Source organism: Lactuca saligna, chromosome 8 (genome assembly GCF_052625555.1).
Source record: "Lactuca saligna cultivar CGN05327 chromosome 8, ASM5262555v1, whole genome shotgun sequence".
NCBI classification, from domain to species: domain Eukaryota; kingdom Viridiplantae; phylum Streptophyta; class Magnoliopsida; order Asterales; family Asteraceae; genus Lactuca; species Lactuca saligna.
In genome coordinates this window covers 114,643,523-114,670,266 of record NC_136424.1, presented here as the reverse complement: position 1 = coordinate 114,670,266, position 26,744 = coordinate 114,643,523, and the positions used below count along the sequence as shown (strand labels likewise).

The following is a 26,744-nucleotide window of genomic DNA, read 5'->3' as shown; positions in this document are numbered from 1 at the left end:
TAAGTTATCCAATTAGGGTTTAGGGTGAAATCCTAGGAGCTCATAGTATAAATAGATCCCTTGGGTGAGGGAAATCAGCCACTCTATGATTGAGGAAACCCTAGGGCTGATTTTTCACCTCTCTCTCTCTCTCTCTCTCTCTCTCTCTTTCAAATCATCCTCTTGCTAGTTTGTGTTTGTAAGCCATTAGAGGAGTGACAATTGTGACTCTAAGCTCTAAGAACAAGAAGTTTCAAGCAAGCAACTCAATGTATTCTTCTATATCAAATTTCATATGTTATGATTTGTTTGTTTACACTAAATCTACGAATGAAAGTCTTCGATACATTGCATGTTCAATTAGAGAAACCTAGATCCAAGCATTAGGGTTTGCATGTACACATTGGAAATTTCTTATGGCTCAAACCCATCATGGGTTTGTGGTGATGCCTTTCGGGCTCACCAATGCGCCAACAACATTCATGATCTCATGAACAGAGTATGTAGGCTAATGTTGGATTGATCGGTGATCGTGTTCATTGATGACATTCTGGTGTATTCTAGATCCGGGGAGCAGCATGAGGAGCACTTGAGAGAGGTTCTTGAGGTGTTGAGATCGGAGAGGCTTTATGCCAAATTCTCTAAGTGTGATTTCTGGTTATGGGAGGTCCAGTTCCTAGGGCATCTCGTTAATCAGGATGGGATATTGGTTGATCCAACCAATATTGAGGTAGTGATGAGTTGGGAAGTGCCAAAGTCCGCTACTGAGATCAGGAGTTTTCTGGGGTTGGTCGGTTATTATCGGAGATTCATTCAGGATTTCTCCTAGATTGCAGTGCCACTCACTAGGTTGACCAGGAAGGTTGCTTCATTCCAATGGGGTCTAGAGCAGCAGACCTCATTTGAGACTCTTCGCCAGAAGTTGTGCGAAGCCCCGATGTTATCCCTTCCAGAGGGAGTTGATGATTTTGTGGTTTACTACGATGCATCAATATTTGGGTTAGGCGCAGTGCTTATGCAGAGGGGGCATGTGATAGCGTATGCATCGAGGCAGCTAAAGCCTCATGAGGTGAGGTATCCCACTCATGATCTGGAGTTGGGGGCAGTAGTGTTCACCCTTAAGATCTGGTGCCACTATTTGTATGGGGTTTAGTGTACCATATTCACGGACCACAAGAGTTTGAAGTATTTGATGGATCAGCCCAACTTTAACATGCGGCAGAGGAGATGGTTGGATGTGGTAAAGGATTATGATTATGAGATCCTATACCACCCGGGCAAGGCGAATGTGGTAACTGATGCCCTGAGTCGGAGGGTAGAGAGTGTCCCGATCCGAGGTATTTGTATGAGGATGATTGTGATGACTTCGGTGTTGGATGTCATCCGAGAGGCCCAGACCGAGGCTGTGAGGCCGGAGAACCATAAGAAAGAGCGGGTTATTGAGAAGGTATCTGAGTTTGTGACTGATAGCCGAGGGCTTATGACATTTAAGGGTCGTATTTGGCTGCTGTTTATTGGTGGGGCACGTAGCATCTTGATGGAGGAGGCGCATCGATCGAGGTTCTCAATCTATCCTGGGGCTACCAAGATGTACTTGGATCTGAAGAAAGATTATTGGTGGCCATGCATGAAGAGGGATGTAGCGTGGGTTGTAGAGAGGTGCTTGACCTGTCGTCAGGTTAAGGCTGGGGACCATCATCTGCATGGTAAATTGCAGCCACTCGAGGTTCCCAAGTGGAAGTGGGAACAGATCTCTATGGATTTCATCACCAAGTTACCCAGAACCCCAAGGGGTGTCGATGTGATTTGGGTGATAGTGAATCGACTGACGAAGAGTGCCCACTTTCTTTCTATCAGTGAGAGCTCTTCTGTGGAGAAGTTGGCAGAGATGTATGTGAGGGAGATAGTGTCTCGGCATGGGGTACCGATTTCGATTGTGTCGGACCGGGTTGTACGTTTTACTTCAAGGTTCTGGAAGAAGTTTCATGAGGAGTTGGATACGAGATTTCATTTCAGCACTACCTATCACCCTCAGACCGATGGTCAGAGTGAACAGACTATTCAGACTCTTGAGGATATGCTTCGTGCATTGGATTTTGGAGGGAGTTGGGACACGAATCTGCCTTTGGTTGAGTTCTCCTATAACAACAGCCATCATTCGAGCATCGGTATGCGTCCTTTTGAGTTGTTATATAGGAGGAGGTGTCAGACTCCCATTTTCTGGGGAAAAGTAGGGCAGCGGGTGATGAGTAGCACAGAGATAGTACTACAGACCACCGAGCAGATTCAGCGGGACAGACAGAGGTTGATGATAGCCCAGAGCCATCAGAAGAGTTATGCGGATAGACGACGGTCAAAGCTCGAGTTTGAGGTGGGTGATTTCGTTCTCCTGAAAGTCTCACCTTGGAAAGGTGTGATTCGATTCAGGAAGAGAGGCAAGTTGGGGCCTCGGTATATTGGTCCTTTCAGGGTGACCACCAGGGTAGGAAGGGTAGCGTATCGTTTGGAGCTACTTGCGGAGTTGAGTCAGATTCATGATACCTTCCACGTGTCTCAGTTGAGGAAGTGTATCACCGATTAGTCAACAGTGGTTCCATTAGAGGACATTCAGGTGGATGCGAGCTTGATCTATGTTAAGAGGCCGATCACAATTCGGGATATGAGGATCAAGGTTTTGAGAAACAAGGAGGTGTCATTGGTTCAGGTCCAGTGGCAACATCGGAAAAGGTCCGAGCTGACTTGGGAGTCGGAGTTAGAGATGCATGAGCAGTATCCATAATTATTTGCTGAGCGAGACTTCGAGGGTGAAGTCTGATTCAAGTGGGGGAGAATTTTAACACCTAGTTTCCCAGATATATTGATTTATGTTGTATTTCTTTAATTATGTAAGGTGACTCGACGAGTGCTTAGACTCATCGAGTCTGGTCGCGACTGGCTGATGTGATTAATGAGGGGACTCGACGAGTCTTAGGAGCGACTCGCCGAGTCAGAGCTGATGAAAGAAACCCTAATTTATCGGGTTTGGGACCTATTTAAAGTCCCTTATAGCCATCATTTGTAGCTACCAGTCCATAGAGAGAAACCCTAGAGTGCTTGAGCATTTTGAGAGAGAAAGGAAGTCATTCTTGACCTTTGTGGTGTTGTTTAGCAAGAAGAAGGAGGCCCTAGCCAAGAGGAAGTAAAGTAGGTTGCTATTCTGTGGATTTGAAGCTAAGATCATCGTATTTGAGGTATTAATTCGGCTCATCTTCTGTTTTATGAAGTATATATGGATTTAGGGTTTCCTGTGCCCTTTGTTAGGTTGATTTGATGTCCAAATAGTCCCTTTCTGGTGATGAGGCTTTGGATCTGGATCCATAGAGTTCCAGAGAACCTTAATCATCAAGCTTTATGAAGAGCAATGGAAGTTATGACCTTCGGTTAAGGTATTAGGGACTAAATCATCATATATATGGTCATATAGATGTTGCATGTGCATCAAGATAGATACTTTATGTGATTATTGAGCTTAGGAAGGTTAGATCTAAGGATTAGAGGAATAGATTTGGCCTCAGAAGGTTGTTTGAGGTTGTGCATGAAATGAACTCGCCGAGTCAATGAGCAGACTCGAAGAGTCGGAGCGGGTTGTCCCGTGAATCAGATCAGTGGATGACTCACCGAGTTGGGTGAGTGACTCGGTGAGTCAGATAGGATTCAAAGGACTCAAGTTCACGTATGGACTCGACGAGTCTATGCAAGACTCGACGAGTCGGGTCAAAGGTTGACCGTTGACCAGCGTTGACCAGGGTTGACTAGTATTGACTTAATAGTTTTATTCAAACTAAGCCAGGAAAGTATTAATTAGAAATGTACTTATGATATATGAGGACGATAGGTCGGGGAATCGAGCATGAGTGATTATTCGACATCAAGCGAGGTGAGTCTTCTCACTATGCCATACCCGATGGGGTAATTAATGTGACCGAAAGGTCTTATATGTATGATGTTTATGTGATGCATGTTATATATGCAATATGTTATGATATGAGTATGATGACATGGACCGAAAGGTCAACAGAGTATGGGCCGGAAGGTCAACAGAGTTATGGGATGGAAATCCCCTGAGATACTTGGATCGGAAGATCCTGTAGAGTTATGGCCTGGAAAGGCGTATGTATTGTATGTGGTATTTTGGGGAACTCACTAAGCATTTATGCTTACCGTTGTGTGTTATCTGTTTCAGGTACCATTGATGATCGTGGGAAGGCGTCGGCATGATTAGTACATACTTGCAGATGATATGTTTTTTTTGAGATCTTGGGATATGAATTATGTATTGTGTTTTGTGAAAATATTGGATATATGATTTGGAATAATTTGGAAATGAAATGTTTTTATTAAAATTTAAATGAAAATTTGTTTGAAATTTAACGGTGTTACATAAAATCTCTCAAGTTGATATTGAATTAGAAGATAGGGCTCTTATTGAATAATTTAACGAAGAGAAAAGTGGGTTATGGTGATAAAAAAAATTTTGGAAACACTTGTGGTGTGGTGTTCTTCTTTTTAAAGAGATTTTTCGTAATCTTTATGCTCTTAAATCTAAAAAAGATTGCTTAATTATCGATAGGCTACAAAACTTAGATGATGGTGTGGATTTTGATTCAAAATGGTGGTAGGAGTGGTATACACGGTTGATACATGGTAGAAAAAGCTTCTAATTTTCTGCCTTAACTGAGTTGTGAAAAGATTTTCCCTTCTCTATTGGTTGTGATACTTGGATTTGGATAAGAAAGTCAAATGGGTCATTTTTGGTAAAAAGTGGTGTGTGATATAATTACTAGATCAAGGGGTGGTGTCTTCTCAATTTCATTGGATGAAATGGATTCTTCACAAGATCAATTATTGCTTCTGGCGCCTCTTTCAAAACAGAATTCTCATTTTGCATAACTTGGTGTCAAAGGGAATTAGAATTTCTTCCACTGTATGTATGTTTTGCAAGTCCATGGATGAAAGCATTAAGCATCATTTATTCTCTTGTGGGTTTGCTATTAAGTTGTAGCGATGGTTTGTGCAATGCTCTTCAGTCTTCACTGCTCCTCTATCTTCTTGTCCGCACTTGTAAGAGATGATATTTTCTGTTAACGGGGGAAGAAACCTTCATAATATTATTTTGTCTCATGTTTATACCACACTTTGGTTTACTTGGAAGGTGCATAACAGTGTTGTTTTTAAAAATGAACAGCGAGCAGTCATAACTTTTACGGATGACATTTGTATGAACACCTTTAATCGGATAAAGCTTATGCCTAAATTTTGTACTTTAGATTGGTCGGATCAGTTTATGTCTCTTATTTTAAACTTTTGTTGTAACTTGACTTGAGCCTCTGGCTTATGTCTTTCTTTTTTTGCTAATATATTTTCTTGCTCCCAGTTCAATATATATATATATATATATATATATATATATATATATATATATATATATATATATATATATATATATATATATATATATAGAGAGAGAGAGAGAGAGATAGTGTGTGAAAAAAAGAGATAGGTTCAAATGTTTCTAACAACTATTGTGTTCTTGAATGCATCAATCACAAACTAGCAAATAATTAAATAATTTATTAAACAAATAAGGGTAATTTGGACCTTTTATACTTTTAATTAATATTTAATTGATTGTTTGTAATTAAATAATGAAAATAAAAATGTTTGACCTAGTCTTTCGTATATCGTCATACGATGCATCTCAAAGACCCTAAATTTTGTGACTCTTTCATCTTCTCCTCTTGTGCTTGTTCATCTGTTATCACTAGTCTTTAGGCGACCATCATTCTATCGGCCATCATGCTGCATCTATCATCGTCGGTCCAGAAGAACACGATTGGCTACTAGGCAACTCATGTTGGTTTTTTTTTTTTTTGTTTTTTTGTTTTTTTTTTTTTGCGTTAACTCCACACTACTTCTCAATTCTATTGATTTTTAAAGCTCTCAACATCAAAATAATTTCAGTTGTTGGAGTGGAAATACAATCAAGGTAAGAAAATAATTTTTTTACTAGCAACCTTAATTTCATAAATTTTATGTGTAATTTCATCGAAAATTGTCACTCCCCCAAACCGAAACGGCGGAAACGTTCGGGGGCGGATGACATCGTGTACAGTATCACAACAATTGAATAATACTAATCAAAGCAACAACCATTCTATTTATAATATAGTGTTTACATTGAGTTTGTAACATTGTTTGTATGAACCTAAAAGTGTATAGAAAAAACTATAAGATGTGACGCTATGAATGTTCCGTCTTCTCAAAAACCTGTAGGTATACATGTCTACTGGTTCCCTAAGAATACAAATGATTTTGAAAGTGTATCCACATTTAAGTTGGTGAGTTCATAAGCATTTTTGTTTTAGAAATTTGTCTTTGATCCTTGAAAATGTTAGTTTGTTCCTCCAGAAAATCCAATATTTTCTTTTGTAAATGAAATGTAGTCTTATTAATAAATAAAACCATATAGATGAATGTTTCCTAAAAATATATGTTGTAATGTAGTAAGAAATAGTGTATTGTATTGGGAAAATAGTGTACTGTATTGTATTTGTATGAGTGTGCCTGGAATCCACCAGCTATACTGTAAAGTAGTGTATTGTAATGTAGTTCTATTATTAAAATAAAACCTTTGAAGTTATGTTTGTCCCGTAAACCGAAATGTTTAGTTAATGCTTATTGTGAGTGATCTTATAACCATGCTAAAGTGACTAGTGGCCTGCACGATGTTCTTCAGACATCAGAATGTTATAACATTTGTCACTCCAGACCTATCGGTGTAATTGTAGCTAACAGCTTAGGTGCGAGATTGTCAATCCCGTATAGATCTATACACAAATTCACGCTCTCCTTCTAGAAGACTCTAGTTATAATTCAAGACTTTAGCGTGTACACTAGGAGGTACGATGAAGTAGTGGCCCACAATCATGTATTAACTTGTTTACGTATAGTGTGTAAATGTTCTCTTGTTCTTGTAAATGTATGTATACCCCTTTTTTTAGTGTACTCATAGTTTAAAATAATTATACTTAAATAATTATTTTAGTATTATATCTTTGAACTTAGTAAAATAGTGTAATTGTGCCATAAACTATATCTATTATAATTTATCACGTATATTCTTGTATTGTTCCTTAAACTAGTAAAGTAGTATGTGTGTTTCATAAACTATACATATTATAGTTTATATGTACATTCTGTGTGTAATGAAATATTTATAAAAATACCTCTTTCCTCGGCATGTTACAGAGAGGTTAATGTTTTATTTAAATATGTTTTATACTCATATATACGAAATATATAATTGAGATTAAAAAGACAATTGGGCAAGTAAAATTACTTGTCCGACTGTAACAATTGAAATAATTTTGAATACTTTCAAATCGTAAACTCTCAGATCAAAACCATTGATTTTATTTCATCCGTTGGTCAACATTTATGGTTACAAGCACATAATAGATTTTAGGAACACATGACTATATATATATATATATATATATATATATATATATATATATATATATATATATACACACATTAGGGAAAAGTAAATATACCTTTAAGGGTATATAAGCTTAGGTACCCAAACTCACTATACTACATGGTTTTGTATCATTTATATACATTGTAATTATCCAATGTTCTTATAATTCAACTTCTAACTTAATTACTTCCAAGATTTTTATCAATTTCACATTTATATTCCTCTTACATAATTTTCATTTTCAACTATAATATATATAGTCTAGTAGGTGTTCGGCAAAAAGATGTGACGTAAAAGAAAGATAATAATAAAATTTCGAAAATTTTGAAAGTAAATCAAGTTAAAGGTTAAAGCTTAAGAACATTATAATGAATATATTAAACAAAATGACGTATTATAATGAGTTTGGGTACCTAAGCTTATATACCCTTAAGGGTATATTCATTTTTCTCATATATATATATATATATATATATATATATATATATATATATATATATATATATATATATATATATATATATATATATATATATATATATAAAAAGAATTTTTTAATATATGACCTACAAATATATATCAAAAATATTAAACATAAAAAATATTATCATAATTAATTGTTAAATATTTATTATTGAGATTATTAATATGTTTAATATTTAATTATAGTAATATTTATCATAATCAATAATTTTTATATTTATCCTTAATGAATGATACTTTTTAGTTTTGAGTTTTAATTAATACCGATATCATATCAATTATTTGTTTCGACCTACTGACACAATTGTTTCCATAGATATAAACTGATATTGATGTACGCATTCTTCATGTTTTATTTACATGCATAACTCTTAATAAAGTTTACGTCCAAAGGAAGAAGAGAAACAGCCGACCAAATTATTTCGCAAAGCAAAGTATATACTACAATGATAAACCTAAAAATACATGGATAACATGATGATACAATTGTCAAACTATTTTTAAAGTAATATTTCAAATCATAAAAACTTAAAACATAATTAAAATTATTGAATTATTTGTCAATTGACTCTTTTGTTGACTTTAATCGCTTCTTAGATCCTTGCATGTAACTCAACTGCATTTAATCAAAAGATATTACATCATGTAACCATAATTTATAAGAATCTATGTATTCTGATAAATGAATCTAATAAATATATTTTTTTTTGCCATATAATTCTTATTCAGTTTGTCAAATGTTTTTTTTAATTTCTTTGAATCAATTTTTTTTCCAAATGTTATTTTATGGATTTTCTATTTTAATAAATTGTAAATAATACTTTAATGTAATAATTATAATAAATGTAATAATAAATAAATATCAATTTCATTTATGGACTTACCTTTTTATTTCAAAATACTCAAATTAAAGTTTATTAGTTTATTTTGTTTATTTATTTAATTTTAAAAGATAAAAAAATCAATTTTAATAATTTATTATTTTTTTATTTTCTTATAAATCAAAAGTTATTAAATATTTAGACATAAATTTTTTAATTAGTCAATGCATGGTTATCAAAATCGCGATCCTGATCGTAGGATCGTACGATCCTACGATCCTATGTATGAAAAACGATCCGGATCGTAAAAGGATCGTATTTTGGGTAGGATCGCAGGTAGGATCGTAAGATCGTAGGTAGGATCGTAGGATCGAGATCCGATCCGATTCTACCTTCCTTTAATTTTTTTTTTCAAATGAAATTTTTTTACCATTTTATGTCTTTTACCCTTTACCAATCTACCATTTATCATTTTTATTGTGACTTATGACTAATATTTTAAAGTTTTTATAACTTTTGAACGAAAAATGAAATGTTTAAAATATTTTTTATGATTAATATTATAAATTAAAATTATATTCTATTTTGTGGGATCTTAGGATCTCGATCTCGATCTTACGATTCCGATTTTGCAAACCCAAAAACGATCCTAGGTAGGATCCCGATCTTGACAACCTTGAGTCAATGTAATATATGTGTTTACACCTAATATTATACGATATTAAAGTAGATGAAGTTAATCAATTTATTAAACAGTAATATCGATGTTCTAAAAAAGTAACTTAACTAAACTAGAGAAATTAATTATGAAAAACTCACCTGATCAAGTTTTGGTTGATGATTGTTGCCCTCCAACATTAACCCAACATGAATATGAGGCAAATGTGCCCACTGTAATAACATCACACTTCAATTATATTTTTAGTTTTATATATAACCATATATAAAATTGATATAATCTATAAATAAATAATAAATAATTTTAAATAAAAAAAAAATCCGAAATTGCTACCATACATGTATACTTACATTTTTCGCAGCAGCACTAAAAGCTTCCCTGTGGCTGATATTGGAATTAGTAGCCTTAATCCTTTGAATCTCTTGTCTAATATTTAAAAATATTTTAAAAAAAAATAGTAATATAAGTTACTAATAACTTTATTCAATATATATCAGGGGAATTTAGTATCTGTACTTGATGAATTGATTATATGCAGATGGAACGCGTGTCCTTTTCTCCGGTGCTGTAAAAATAATTACTTTGATCAATAATATAATAAACTTATTTATTTATTTAGATATTAAGTTTAAGATATATATATTATATGAGTTTTTTTAAAAGAAAAAAAAAGTGTGAAATTCTAAACATTTAAGAAAATTGAATTTAGAAGAAAAAAATAAAAAAATATTGAATTATTAAAATTAAATTTTTTTTTAATTTAAATAAATAATTTAGATAAATAAACAAATGAAACTAATAAAACTTTAATTTAGAAAATTTGAAATTTGAAGAAAGTCATTTAATTAATGAAATTGATATGTATTTATTATTATATTTATTGTAATTATTATATTTAAATATTATGTGAAAATTAATAAAATAAAAAAAAAACCAAACAATACCATGTGAAAAAAAAATAATTGAAAGTAACTATAAAATGACACGTGACAAAATAAATAAAAGTATTACATGTAGCAAAAAAAATTATTTATTAAAGAGGATGTTTGATAAAAAAGTTAGATTATGTTTTATAAAAATAAAGTTGTTTATTATAATTTAGTGTATTTTATACAAACATAAAACTAGTTTGTTTAGTTTATAAATTAAAGTATATTATAAATTAGTTTGAGATAGTTTTATTGATAAACTATTTTTCAGTTATTATATATAAAAGAGTGTTACTGAAACTAAGCCAACAATTACATATTCAGAATGTAATTTTTATTTATATAAAAGTGTTTGATAAAAAAAATATTTAAAATTTTAAATCGTAAAATTATAAGAAAACTAAAATTTCTAAAAGCTCTTGAAAGCTAAAGTGCTTTTTGGAATTATAAGTTTTTGTTAAAATATAAAAGTTATAAACTCATATTTTCAAAGGATTTTTTTTTCTAATTCGAGTTTTCCTAATAATAAAAAATTAAAAATAATTCCTAAATAACTCATTGTCAAACACACACTTAACGTAACGACCCAATTATATATGATTAAATTTGATGCAAAATCGAGAACGTACGAGCATTGATTATTGATTGATCATTGGTGTTTGGAGGAGGAGGTAGTTTCACTGGCATATATCTTGTAGATGAACACAAACCAACCTCAGAATTTGAAGGATTTTGGTTAGGATCCTGTTGAATTACGAAAGAATAAATCCATAAAATAGATAAACTAAAATATCAATAAGTTCTTTTGACTTTTTTATTTGTTTGTATATATAAATAAAAAAAACTTTACTTTTTTTTTAAACAACAAACTATTTAAACCTACTTCTAAATACCATATATATCTTCTAAAAGATTTGAACCTATCACCTCTCATTTGAGATGATCGCTCTTTACTGCTAAGGCTAATAGTTGAGCCTAATTTTTTACTACCTTTTTTTTCATGGAAATTATATTATTATATGTTTGTTTCCTCATTTAAATGAAAAAAGTCAATATTATTACTTAATTTATAATAACAAGAACCAATAAATATATATTTTGAACTAGAATTTTTTCAAGAAATGTTATTATAGTTCAAGTTGAGGTGAAATGTTGTTGATACAGAACTCTTGAAGCTACATATGTTTGTCTAATAGATAACTAATAGTTGGTTATTCATTTCGTAATCCCAAAATCTCTAGTCCTATGGCTCGTATTTATGAGTGTAATGGAGTCGAGCCGAGCTCGAGTTTGGGTGGTCTTGGTTCGGCTCATTTAAAATTTATAGGGGTTGAGCTCTAGCTCGCGCTCAGTTTGTTTTGAGCTGAGGTTTCAAAGCTAAAGTTTGATTTATAGAGGATTTAAAATGCTTTGTTTGGGCTAGACTTGTTTTTCGCATAAACCTAAACAAGTCTAAGCTCAGTTCGAGTTCGCATCTATTAATAGTAATTATAAAGTTTGTTTGTGTTTTTATACTTGTAAAAAAATTAGTTTATCATTATTTGATATTTGATACTTAATTATTTAATTAAAAGTCTATATATAAGATTAAAAATAAAAGTTATATTATATAAAAGTGCATCCGGCTTGATTTCGTTTTTTTTTAACTTGAAACTAAGCTCGAGCGCCAGACAAATAGTTAGTTGATTTATTGTTAAAGCTATTTATCTTTCAAAGGTCTTAGACTTTTAAAAATCAAATGATAAATATCTATCCAACCAAATTATAATTTAGATCATTTAGATTATATCTTAATTTAATTAGTTTTGACTTATTTAACCCACGTTTTAAAACCGAAGTCCAACGAATAACGCTGTTAAAATGGTGTTTTTTCAAAACAACAGAATGATCGTGTTACACAAAACATAATTTATTACCATATCAAGTGATTAAGCAACCGAAGAAGTCACTGGAATCCGGCTAGACATACTACAATGTGGGTGAAAATGGTGTTTAATTGAACAATTTATATACTTTAATGGCATAGTTGTTTACACTCTCGAGTTATTAACCCTTCTTGTGCAAAGACATGTACAAATTTTTTCTTCTTACATTTTTACCAAACAATGACTTGTTTTTAACTAATAAAAACTAATTATCTTTTTAAATAAACCTACTGGATTTTTGTTGAAAAAAATCAACATTATTGTAAATATAAAAAGTACTATTCTTAATAATTGATAACAGTCGGAAAAATATTAGTTATGTAACCATTATAATTGATATCCTTTTGTCCTAAATGTTTAAGTGGTAGCGTGTTTTTATTTAAGTTAAAACAATATATTGTACAAAAGAAAAACATGAGTGGCCACCGATCTCAATAGGACAAGAAAAGAATATATGGATTGAAGTTGTATATATAGATATAGAGTAGAATACCTGATCACCATGGCGATGAGAAGACGAAGAAGTTTGAGAGGTGGGATTGGTGAGAGACTGATGAACAGAAACCATGTTCATATTCACAGACCACAAATTTGTGCAGTGTCCACATCTCACGGTTACTATATCGGACAAGCTGCTGCATGGTACACTCACCTGAATTGAATCCAGCTTCTAAATATTAATGATCAACTCAAGATCAAGATTATCCATTCAGAAAATCAATTTAAAACACGGATCCATCATGCAACTTTTCAAAATGTTTATATAGAATATAAGTTAGTTATAAAACAACTAGGGTTTCAGGATACGAATCGTACGTATGATAAAGATTAACCGTAGATCGATGATGTGAAACTGAAATCAATATCGTGTAGCTGAAGATTCCTCATCTAATCATAGCTTTTCTTAAGTGGGGTTTCCCTGAAATTTAATTAATCTGTGTGTTCTTCATAGTGTTATATTGTTTTTTTTTTTTTGACAATAATTTTCTTCAACTAATTAACAAGAACATAGCTAGGAAATAAACAAGATAAAGGAAGCGGCCTTAAAAGGCCTTGACACCCAACTAGACCAATTTACGGATGACTTTCTACACCCAATCATGTGATCATATAATTATGAGCCACAAAATCCTAGATTTTGGTTTGCAGACAAATATACTCCTAGCTAGCGTTAACCTGAGTGTGTTAGTTATGGCCTTAATTAATTTATCTTGTTGTACAATTGATTATAATTTCTGCTTAAAAAGTAGGTCATCTACTGCGTTTTGTAGAGAGAGAAAAAGAGAGTATGTTGTGAGAGAAAAGTTTCAAAAACTTGAAAGGAAATTTATTCTTTAATTCCAGCATAATAACACCAAAATCTGATATGAAGACCAACCCGATATTAAGTTTCTGCTTTTATCATCTAACAAATCTTAAAACATAAACTTCTTTCACTCTTTAGAAAAGAACACACACACACACACACATATATATATATATATATATATATATATATATATATATATATATATATATATAGAGAGAGAGAGAGAGGGAGAGAGAGAGAGAGAGAGAGAGAGAGAGAGAGAGAGAGAGTAAACTGTATACCGCAAGAACAATATTGCAAAAGTTGCAAGGAATGTAACAAAGCTGCTCAGATGACGCTGCTACTTCTATGCAGCAGCTTGTGCTTGACATCTCTCTCTCTCTCTCTCTCTCTCTCTCTCTCTCTCTCTCTCTCTCTCTCACACACACACACACACACAGCTGTGTGTTTGCTTGTATTTGAAGTTGGAGTCTGTAGCAGTATATATAGGTTCTATTTTATCCCATCTATATATATTTATAGGAGAAGAATATCATAATCGAGTAAACAAAGACATACATATATGTACTAAGTATGTGTTTATACATGAGAGAGAGAGAGAGAGAGAGAGAGAGAGAGAGAGAGAGAGAGAGAGAGAGAGAGAGAGAGAGAGAGAGAGAGAACGAGTAAGATGTAACAGAGGAAGTGATAGGATCCCATCGCAAAGGCATTATAGCAAACGGGTAAATCTGGTTAAATTAATTAGTGCATGCGGGCCCTACTCCATGCACCAGGACCGGCAATTATATAACCTGATAGGTCGAGAATTCATTTACGTCATGACTCTCAACATGTGATCTATTGTCTAAACATGCCACACGAGTTAATTTAATTTGGCAAAACGTCGGAATTTAATTAGATAGTCTTCATGATGTTACACTTGATCGAACTAGAAAACACATATTGAATTGACAGAAGCCGTGATAAAATAGTAATTGTCGGTAAACATTGTATCGAGTTATATATAAACATGAAAATGTAATCTGTTTTGTCTAAGTCAGTTAAAGAAGACAAGTTAGTTACAAATCATTGATCGGTGTGTTTATAAATCTTAGACTAGGTTAACTAATCTAGCTAGGACAAAGCCAAATTGAAATTAGGGTTTTTCTTCAATTTGTTAAAAGAAGTGTTGTTATATTCATTTTAATGTTTGTGGCAAATGTTATAATGATTGTTACAACTCGACCATTCTAATGAAATCAATGGACCCCATACATGACACATCAAGGACGAGAAATTTTTTTTTTTACCTCTTTACTTTTTTGACATTAAAACAAATTCTTGAAAGGGTAAAAGTAAAATACGAAATTATTGCCAACTTTGATTGCATAATAAGGAAACTGAATTTGTGCGCTCTATAACAATTTGGTATCCATCATAAGTTAGGTAATTTGTCACATATGATGAATAATGTTGGAATTAAATGCAACCCTAATTCACAATTTAAGAAAATAAAAACCCTAATTCAACTTTTATTTTTGTAGGGCATATATATATATATATATATATATATATATATATATATATATATATATATATATATATATATATATATATATATATATATATATATATATATATATATATATATATATATATGCACTACAAGAAATTAGAGTATTACCAGCGACGGGCGTCGCCGCTAAAGGTCGAAAATGTCGCCGCTAATACCTTTAGCGGCGACACGTCGCCGCTAAAGGGTCGTTGCTATTGCTTCGTCGCTAATACTTCTTTGGTCGCCGCTATTGCCTTCTGTCGCCACTAAAGACGCGTCGCTGCTAATATTATCTGTCGCCACTAAAGGTGTCGCCGCTATTTATATGTATTTGTATACATACAAATACACATACATACATAATACACATACAAAATACCCATATACATACAAAAATACATACACATACACATACACATACATAATTTACATACAAAATACACATATACATATAAATGATCATACAAAAACACACACACACATATATATATATATATATATATATATATATATATATATAAATACACTCAAAATACACATATACATACAAATGCAAATACAAATACATATCCACATCTACAAACAAAATACACATACAAATACACATTTAAAATATCAAATTTTCGTCATGAACAGTGGTGGTGGCGGTATACTCCGGCAAGAAGATGGGAAATGGAGAGGAAGAGGGAAAACACAGAAGTAGATCAGGGAAGAAAGTGAAGACGAAGCTGATTTTATTGTCGATGCTCTTTAGCGGCGACGCCTTTAGCGGCGAAGGGCGACCTTTAGCAGCGACACATCGGAGGGAAAACTATCTGGGGTTTCCTACATCGTTGGATCATTGCTTAAATCGACGGATGAGGTTGAAATGACGCGGATCGCCAGAACAGGCAATAACGGCGACGCCTTTAGCGGCGACGGGTAGCCTTTAGCGGCGACACACCGGAGGGAAAATAACGCGAGGTTTTCTATGTCCTCCTAGTCGTTGGATCATCATCTAAATCAACGGTTAAGGTTGAAATGACGCGGATCGCCAACATAAGCCTTTAGCGGCGACACCTTTAGCGACGACGGACACTTTTAGCGGCGACAAAAAACGCATTTGTTTGATGTCGCTGCTAAAAGTGACTAGTCGCTGCTAAAGGTGTCGCCGCTATTGCCTGCTATTCTTGTAGTGATGTGTGTGTGTGTGGAAAATTTTAGTAAATGATTTTTTAGTTTTCAGGAAGTAAATTAAATAAAAATGATTATGAGTTAAATTATAGGCTAATTTCTTTTACGGATTCGTTTACTATTTATTATAATTTTATCCATAGACAAAACTTCAAATCAAATTTTTTCTCGAGCCGTACAAGGACAAAACTTCCTATACGGTTCGGGGGGTGTGCTTTTTCATCCACATCTATCCTGATGAGCCGTCTATCGAATCATTGCAATTGATGTTCGATCCTGAAGAGAAGGAAGGTTCCTTCGGAAAGTGGGTTTTTATGATCTGATCAAGAATCAAACTTATTTAAATGTTCTTACTATTACGGAATGGGATACCCTAATCTAGTAACGGAATAGCAATGAAAGGAAATTCGTAGGTATTCCGTCAGTAATTAGTTATGGAATAGCGACGAAAATTGTAACATCCCAAAATTCAAGACCAAAAATTTTGTTTTTAATTAAATTATTATAAAATCAATTAGTATAGAGACATCCATAATAACATCCCATGTCAAAACCAAAGTAGAAATAATCAAAACATGTTATCATAAAACAATATCAGAGTGTAATCCCCAAGACCTCATGTGCAGAAATATAGTGTGATGTACTGCGATCGCCGGCTCCTTTCCTTTGAAAATGAATTACCCGAAACCAAAATTAGAAATTGTAAGCACGAAGCTTAGTGATTTCCCCCATCATACCACATATCATACATAACACATAATGCAAAACATAATTGGGTACTAACTACCCATTCAGTCCCGTCGACTGGTACCTTGTCTAGCATATCAGGGTGCTGGCCTTCCCTTCGGTCCTATCAACCGGTATCTTTCCTAACATATCAGGGTGTTGGCCTCCCCTTTGGTCCTTTCGACCGGTAACCTTGTCTAGCATATCATGGTGTTGGCCTACCCCTTCTATCATTTCGACCGGTATCTGAGGATTATTTCACCCCTACCACTACCATATAATAACATAACACTTATGTCATAAACTGTCTAACATAACTGGGTACTAACCACCCCTTCGGTCCTTTCGACCGGTACCAGGGTCTAACATACCGCTCCTATCACATATCATATAACATCATAACATACTAACACATAATCATAACAGATAACAACATACCAAATAATTATCACAAAGACAATTATCTCTACTATAACTCATACTAGTTGGTCGGCTTTGGTGCCTTCGACCCACTTCTACTGGAAGGTAACTCACTTCACACTGCTGAAGTCCCGTAGACATAATCCCAACTATTGGATGACTGATTCCCGAACTATCAATATTAAAACATCACCCAAGTAATAATTTGGTCCCAACACATAACCATAAGTTCTTAGAATAACAGGCTACATTACCCCATATTGGCTTGATTCAAGCCCAAGGCCCAATCCAAAGTCCCAAAAGTCAAACTAGGAATCAAAGCCCAACATATAGCCCAATTTTCTAAATTGGGACCAAACCTTTACATAATCTTATTCAAGGGCCCAACAATTTAGTCCAGTCGAAACATTTGGCATTATTAATGGCCCAATATCTCATAATCATAAAGGCCCAAACTATGGCCCATCTATGGTCTAATTTTCTAAATTGGGCCCAAACCCTCATATAGGCCTTATCCTGAAGCCCATCAACATATTCTAGTCCATATGATTATTCTTGGATGGCCCATTAATAAACCAATTACCAAAGCCCAATAGAAAGGCCCAACTTAAGGCCTAAGCAAGATTAGGGTTTCACATAAAATGACAATTAGGGTTAGGTATTTCTCACTTAACCCATTAAGGACTTAATCCATTAAGTCCATCATTCTACTAGATAAGTCATATGGTGTGATTAGGTGTAATTCAAAATTCCGTTTCAATGACCCAAATGTAGGTCCCGATAAGTCTAAGGCTAATATATCCAAAATTAGGGTTTTCTAACCCATTCATAGCCTAATAGGCCCAAAACCAAGTCCTTAGATCAATTAGGGTTTATTAGGCCCATTAGGGTTTTAGTCGATTTGTCCAAGCATCCCAACGAATCAAACACAACAATCACACCGCCACCCAACACATCGGCTTGTGGCGGCAGGAGGCGGCAGCCACCACCCTATGGTGGTGGTTTTGAGTTTCATTTTATTATTCTAGCTACTATTACAAGTTTTACAATGAAATAACCCAAAATAAACACACACACTCAAAATAATGACACACACACAACTACCCATGTGGTAGTCGGTGGTGGTAGGGGGTGGCAGTCACCACCTCACAGTGGTGGTGGTGACTCCCTTGGTTTCCACCACACAAAACACAGATACACTGAAAACACTAATATCAGAACACACACACGCACTTCTGATCGTAAACGAACCCAGCCACCCCTCCTGTTGGCGCAAAACGGCGATGATGCTATAAAACGACAGCAACAGCGACGTTAATGCAACATGTATAACCGAAAACGGAGATAGAGGGGGGTTTTCGGTGGGGAAAGGATGGCAATCCATCACCATAAACAACAACCACGACAGCAGCGGAAGAAGAAGAAGAAGAATATGGCAGCTGAAAGAGGAGAATAAGGGTGGCGGCGGATGCTTGAAGCTTCGCCAACGGTCTTCATTAGCTCTGGCCCGATGGCTCTCATCGTCACCGACATCAGGAACTCATGGTGGCTTCACGACTCTGACAATGGTAGCAATGTAGGGTGCTCCGACTTCAGCAAGTAAGGAAGCGGTGGTCGGTGATGAGGCTTGAGAGGATGGCGGCTGGAAGGTGGGAGGTATAAGGGTGGTGCGGCTGTATACCCCCGTCACAAACTTCATTCCATAATACCATCTTTGGTCCCTCCCTTCCCTTTCTTCTTTCAAACTAAGTACAATATTTACTAAATGGCCCCTATCTTTAAAAATTCCTTACAATCCTAGTCCCAGAAGTTACCATTTAACCCTCACATTCCAAAAACCCTTTCATTCTAAGTCTAATAATTACCAATCACCACCTGACTTTTAAAATCATTTTCAAAATAAACCCCAAGATTACTCTTTAACCCCCGAATAATCCAATTTATAACATTCGACTCCCTAAAACTAACACCTCACTATATAATATAGATTTAGGGCGATAATTCGTTCATCAATTTTTATCTGTTTGTTTATTAAATAAACAGGATGTTACAACTCTTCCCCACTTAAATTAGATTTTGTCCTCGAAATCATTCCTTACCATCCCTTACCCGCTCGACAACTTGGACGACATGGTCCCAAAACCATAAGCATACCCTAGCCTTCCTAGGGCAACCAAAACCATCCCCCGCAGGGTTCTAAACCCAATGATGAATGAATTTCTTGCAACATGGTTGCATTTACTCCATCTGAAACCTGAAGTCTCAAGATGGTTTGTCTCCTTAACAGACCGCCCACACTGAATCATTGTCGAGTTTACCGCGCTTATTTCCCAGCTAACTACTCGACCTCTGATATTATTTAGTCGCACTGTAAACGACTTGGCATATGCCCCGAGTGACAAGCAACTCCACACACGGATCTCAAGCCATTAAAATCACTCCAAATCATCTTGTTGCCCCATAGTTGCTTTCCTAAAGAAAAATTGGGACCTCCCTAGTCCTAACTTGTCTTCCAACTGTCCAGAACACCAGACATCTATCCAACTGTTGGGCCAGAAACACATGCACATCAATCCCACATGACCTCCGAAGGATGCTTTGTCTGACAATGACTTCCCTATCTATACCGCTCCTCATGGCTCCTTTAATCCTTTGATCCATCCAATCATGATAGGCTGACAACCTATCGCTACTGAATCCGATGCAAAAAAGGTGAATGCTACCAGAATAACTGTAGTCTTATGTCATAATCGGTCTCCTTCGACCTACCGTTCCCTGATTCCAAGTATGTTGTGACCTACTCACGACCTTGCGAACTGGGCCACCCTGGTCTAAGTTATCTGAACGAATCTGTGAATGCCACAGCTACCCTACAGTCTTTCCGCACTTACCGCAATATATGACTACTAATGAATGCTATGGCTCCCCAGTAGTCTTATAACACTTTCCACACTATCTGACTACTAGTGAATGTTACGTCTCCCCCGTAGTCTTACAACACTTTCACCCTACTAACCATTAGTGAATGTTACGACTCCCCCATAGTCTTACAACACTTTCATCCCAACTAATCATTAGTGAATGCTACGGCTACCCCCGTAATCTTGCAACACTTTCCATGATAACTGACTGCTAGTGAATGTTATGGCTACCCCCGTAGTCTTACAACGATTTCCATACTATCTGACTACTAGTGAATGTTATGGCTACCCCTTTAGCCTTACAACACTTTCCATACTATCTGACTGCTAGTGAATGCTACGACTACCCCAATAGTTTTACAACACTTTCCATTCTAACTAAATAATAGTGAATGCTACAGCTACCCTCGTAGTCTTACAACACTTTCCATACTATCTGACTGCTAGTGAATGCTACGGCTACCCCCGTAGTCTTACAACACTTTCCATGCTAACTGACTGCTAATGAATGCTACAGCTAGCCCCGTAGTCTCATAACACTTTCCTTACCGGTCGAACATGCACTCGACCTAACACACAACTAAACTTGAGTCCTAACTGGAGCTCTAACCTGGTTCGCGGAACCTGTTGTCTGAGAGTCTCAAAGGCTGCCTGCTGCTCAAGCCCCCAGCAAAAGGCTACTGACTTCTTGGTCAGTCAGGTCAAAGGAACCGGAATCTCGGAGAAGTCCCGTATAAATCTCCGGTAATAACCCGCTAGACCCAGGAAACTCTAAATCTCAGTTGGAGACCTCGGAATCTCCTACTGCAGCACGACCTCTATCTTGGCTAGTGATAGCTTATTTTATTTCCTTATTTTTATTAGTTTATTTTGGTATTTTTATCTCTTTTAATTAGTATTGCATTGTATTTTATTTATTTTCTTTATTATGGATCATTTCGGGGACTTTTTATTTTGCATGAGGAATTTTGCAGGGTTTTGGAGCTCATTGCGGTTGCGGTTTGACTAGAGTTGGACTTAGTGGGCTTTCCGATGCATTATTGGGCTTGGCAGATCCACCAAAGAAGAATTGGGCTTAAAAAGCTAAAGTCTTGGATGAAGTAGGCTTGTGAAGATGGATCTTGGACTTTTATTTTGGGCTTGGAGCATCCACATTTGAAGCTAAAAGATGATTGGTTAATTTGAATCACATGGATATGGAGGGGACCAAAGGAATCTTTGGTAGCGGAAGGGTGGAGTGGAGGAATGAGGAGCCAATAACATTATAGCAACACTTACGCGAGTAGAATCTCCGTCGCACGGGTACTTGCGCAACTGCCCAGTTTGGGTATTTTGGTCATTTGGCACACCATAACCTTGGGGGATCATATTTATCAGCCACATTCTTGATTTTACACCATTAGAGACCTATAGGAGGCGATTTTCGAGCTTAAAGACTAATTTCTTCTCATCTTTCCAAGATGTTGGTAATTTCTTTATGCAATTAGACTTTTGTGATTGTTTTTCTATTGCCATGAGTGGCTAAACTCTCTATTTTGGTAGAACTTGGCTAAAACCTCTGAATGTTTGTGGGTTTTTGAAGGATTTATGCTTATTTATCATTTATCTTATGTCTATGGTTCTAGTTCATATTTTTTATGTTTGTTTAGTGCTTTGATCTTGAGCTTGGTACTTTAATAAGTAATTGTTGGTTTATTTCTTTGGTTTAGCATTGAATCATTGAATTTACTTAGAAAAAGAGCTTTATGATGGTAAAAATCATCTCTAGTTTATGAATCATAAATCCTTTATGGATGTGTAAGCATTGACATCCTCTAGGAATTGGGGATTTCTTTATTCTTACGGCTAATCAACTTCTTGGGTTCAATTGCTTCAATTGGATCTTTGATTTTGATTAATAATGTGTGTTGTGAGCTTCCCTAACCTCCATATTTGTCACACCCCAAAACCGAGAATGGCGGAAACGTTCTGGGGCGGAGGACGTCATGTATAGTATCACAACATAGTAATAGTAAATAAGCAAACAAACATCATCCATTGCAATAAATATATAATTTTAATACATGTGTGTTCTGTGTAATGTAATAGACACCAAAAATGAATGATAAAAGACGAGTCTGTTATGTGCTCCGTCTTCTTAAAAACCTTTCATCGGTATCTGTCTACTAATGACCTGAGAATACAAGTATTTTGAAAGCATAGATCAGCATTTAAGCTGGTGAATTCATGAGTATTTTAATGCCTTTGATTTGTAAAACCATAAGAAAAAGACTTGTAAATGTTTGTTGATACAGTTCATATAAGTGTGAAAACCATAGGAAATCCTATATTTCCTACTAGTGTAAAATGTAGTCTTCTACCAAGACCCGACTATATTGTATGTTTGTTTCTGGTAAAAGTGTGTAATTTTCCCATGTGTAACTATTATTATCAAAATATAGTCTACTTCATCGTTTATGTGAATGTGTCACAAAGTAAAAGTAAAAGGGAAACATTATATAAACATGTAAGTATTATCCTTTGGTACTAGGATAAACACAGCAGAGTAACTTGCCGAATAGTATTAACTGTAGATATCCGTCGATGTGCATTTTCCCTGTGTAGCTAACAGTTGGGTGTAGAATGGTTAGTCTCGTACTTATATAACAGTATCTACTCATATAGCATGTAATAGTAACTCATCATATCGTATGTAATCGTATCTCTTCCTATAGTACGTAATTGTATGTTTTCATATAGTATGTAATTGTATGTCTTCATACAGTATGTAATACAATTGTATAGACTCATGAATGAACTGACTCATGTATGTTCCATTTGTACTGAGAATAGTAGGTAGCAATTCCCAAACTATACCTATTATAGTTTGCTAGTAATGTTGTTTGAAGTGTCCATGTAAGTTTATACACCTTTGCTATACAAGGTGTTGGAGCTGAAGTCACAGCCACCTTATCTAATACTTATATACATGTACTTACTACATAAGTGTATTGATATGGTAATTAAGAACACATAAGTGGAAAAGAAGTTTTTGTAATACATTTAAAAGGTTTGAAACAATAAATAATCATGACTTGATGTCAGTTTATAAAACGATTCAAAAGTAGTTTGTTTGATAAAAAGTTTTGAAAGTATAGTAAATCCATATGTTTGGTAGTTATTAATCACATGTGATTGATATAATAACTACGATATTCAACTTGTACTCCCCCCCCCCCCCCCATAAAAGTATTTAAAAGCATGTAAGAGCATTTAAAAGGTTGTTTAAGGGGTCTGAACTCACCTGAAATGAGTGATGCGATAGTTGGATCGGTAAAGGATGCTAAGTGTCAAGTGAGGACTTGGGCACTCAATGATCCTATTTAACATATAATAAGATATATGTGTATCTAATTAGTCAACTAACAACTAATTAATCAAGTTAAAACACCCTAGGACATGGAAACACTTTGATTCAAGTGTTATAGGTACCAACGGGTTGCATCTAAGGGTTGTATGGCATGGCATTGGATTTTATGGCCCAAGGACCACTCCTTATGGAGTTTACGGCCCATGACCATTTCCTCATGATTTTATGGCCATAAACTCATGGTACTAAGTCCCATTTTGTGTTTTGAGGTCTTATAAGTCATGATTGCACATCCAATGATCAAGTCCAAGCCTTAGGAAAGCATTAGGGGCACATTAAGACCATCTTGTGGAGTTTACAGCCAAAGGACCATATCCTTATGTTTTCACAGCCGTAAAATTTCATGGGTACTAGTTTTGATTGTTGTTTAAGGTCTTAAACACTTCTAGGAAGGATCAAGGTTGGCATCCAAGGCTTAGGAAGGGTTTAAGGTCCATTTAACCACCTTAAGAAGGGTTTACGGCCCAATAACATCCTTGGCCATAAACTCCTTTCTTTTTATGATTCTTGATGATTTTCAAGTGTTATCAAGTTCATATTAAGCACACAAGAAGCTAGGGTAAGTGTAATTATAAGATAGAAGCTTTTTTGGGTGTTTAAGGTCGTAGAACAGTAGTGTGTGTTCTTGGTGTTTTGAAGAACACTTGAAGATCTAGTGAAAATCAAATATGAATGGACGAAATGATGTATAAAAACTAGATGTTAGGTTATAACAACAAATTAAGTCGAGAAACACTTACGTTTTCGGAAGATCGGATGAAGAACGGTATGCTAGTTGAGAGAGAATAGTGAGTAAACTAGAGGGTGGAAGTGGGAAATGAACCAATTGGGGAGTAAACTCATGTCTAAGACATGAGTTCATGGCCAAGATAGATTTCATGGCCCAAACTCCCTTTGTTTGGCCGTGAACACCTAGCTAAGGTGTTGGTTATTCCATTGCTATCCCGATATTCCAGAAATCATTTCCTTTTTTCCATTCGATTCATGAATAATTAATAAAACAGCTCATACAGACTTTAAACCGGCTAAAAATTAGCAGAAATGTAATTAACTTTTAATTGAAGTGATTGACTTTAGAGTTTGTACGAATAAAAATTTTGGGTTGTCACATCATCCCCTCGTTAAAGGGAATTTCGTCCCGAAATTAGAGTTTAAGCAAATAAGGTAGTTACAAATAAATATGCGAATAGATGAGGATATTTTACTTTCATTTGATCCTCGTGATCCCATGTGAATTCCGGTCCTCGCTTGGCGTTCCATCGAACCTTCACAATCGGGATACGGCTTTGTTTTGTTTGTTTGACCTCTCGGTCCATGATCTCTACAGGTTCTTCCACGAAGTTGAGGCTCTCGTTGATCTCGATCTCATCGAGTGGGATTACAAGAGTCTCATTGGACAGACACTTTTTCATGTTTGACACGTGGAAAGTAGAATGTACATTACTGAGTTCACGCGGTAGATTGAGTTTGTAAGCTACAGGGCCGATTCTAGCGAGAATCTCGAAAGGCCCTATGTATCTTGGAATTAGATTTCCATGCTTACCGAAGCGTATCAAGCCCTTCCAGGGTGAGACTTTCAAAAGGACTCGATCTCCCACCTAGAATTCCAAAGGTTTTCTTCGTTTGTCTGCGTAGCTCTTCTGACGGTCTCTAGAGGCTTTCAATCGTTCACAAATCTGAACGATCTTCTCTGTCGTTTCCCGTATGATTTCCGGACCTGTAAGAGTGCTTTCAGAAACTTGTCCTCCAGCTAACTGGGTGTCACCCACTTCAACCCAACATAGAGGGGATCTGCACTTGTCCTCCAGCTAACTGGGAGCAGCCTTTATGCTTGTGTGATAGCTGTTGTTGTAGGAAAATTCAATAAGGGGTAAGCGAGTATCCCATGCCTTCCCAAAGTCGATCTCACAGGCTCTCAGCATATCTTCCAAGGTTTGGCTTTTTCGAGATGATAACGAATTTCGCATTCGTAGTCATTGAGTAGCTCGACCCACCGTCATTGTCTCATGTTGAGCTCCTTCTGGTCGAAGATGTGTTGGAGGCTTTTGTGGTCTGTGAAGATAGTACTTTTCGTACCGTACCGATAATGTCTCCAGATCTTCAGAGCAAACACAACTGCTCCTAACTCAAGATCGTGTGTGGTGTAATTGACCTCGTGTGCCTTCATCTGTCTCGAGGCATAGACTATGACCTTTCCTCGTTGCATCAGAATACATCTGAGCCCTTGGTTGGATGCATCGCAATAGACCATGAAGTCTTCTATTCCTTCTGGGATGGATAGTATTGGTGTGGTGCATAAGGCTCGTTTCAGTGTTTGGAACGCCTTCTTTTGTTTCTCTTGCCAGTCATAGGCCACGCCTTTCTGGTTCAATATGGTAAGTGGTTTCGCGATGCTAGAGAAGTTTTGTATGAACCTGCGGTAGTAGCCAGCGAGACCAAGAAAAAGATGAATTTTTGTAGGTGTCTTCGGTGCTGACCAGTTCTCAATAGCTTTAATTTTGGAAGGGTCCACTTGTATTACCTTTTCGCTAACGACGTGGCCCAAGAATTCAACTCTTCGAATCCAAAACTTGCACTTGGAGAACTTTGCGTAGAGCTTCTCCGATCGTAATGTTTCTAAAACTTTTCGTAGGTGTTGACTATGCTCCTCCTTACTTCGGGAGTAGATAAGTATGTCATCGATGAAGACAATAATGAGCTGATCCAAGTAAGGACAACACACCCTATTCATCAGGTCCATGAATACAGCTGGTACGTTGGTTAATCCGAATAGCATCACTACAAACTCGTAGTGTCCATAGCGAGTTCGGAAGGTTGTCTTGGGGACATCCACTTCTATCACTCGCAATTGGTGATACCCGGATCATAGATCTATCTTCGAGAAGTAATCTGCTCCTTGCAGTTGATCAAATAA

General features: G+C 35.6%; 1 protein-coding gene across 2 annotated transcripts; it reads right to left on the bottom strand.

Moving 5' to 3' along the window:
• Window positions 1–8,380: 8,380 nt before the first annotated feature.
• On the bottom strand, window positions 8,381–14,368 carry LOC145010514 (axial regulator YABBY 5-like). Of its 2 annotated transcripts, none has more exons than XM_078969047.1 (7): window positions 13,929–14,368; window positions 12,832–12,990; window positions 11,043–11,157; window positions 10,001–10,049; window positions 9,835–9,910; window positions 9,625–9,712; window positions 8,381–8,600 (listed from the first exon to the last, which is right to left on the bottom strand). In XM_078969047.1, exons 1-6 carry the CDS (start codon window positions 14,016–14,018, stop codon window positions 9,629–9,631), a joined length of 573 nt encoding a protein of 190 aa, XP_078825173.1. In that variant the 5' UTR covers window positions 14,019–14,368; the 3' UTR covers window positions 8,381–8,600; window positions 9,625–9,628. The 2 variants fall into 2 exon arrangements, with proteins under 2 accessions (XP_078825173.1, XP_078825172.1); XM_078969046.1 differs by having other exon boundaries at window positions 8,386–8,600; window positions 9,625–9,696; window positions 13,929–14,312.
• Window positions 14,369–26,744: the final 12,376 nt, after the last annotated feature.

Bases quoted from the DNA above. Each gene is read 5' to 3' on its own strand.
- LOC145010514 (XM_078969046.1), bottom strand. From the start codon at position 14,018: ATGTCAAGCACAAGCTGCTGCATAGAAGTAGCAGCGTCATCTGAGCAG. The intron at 11,158-12,831 runs GTATTCTACTCT...GTAATTCAACAG, and splicing joins CTCATCGCCATGGTGATCAG to GATCCTAACCAAAATCCTTC. The intron at 10,050-11,042 runs GTACGTTCTCGA...TTATTTTTACAG, and splicing joins TCAATCAATAATCAATGCTC to CACCGGAGAAAAGGACACGC.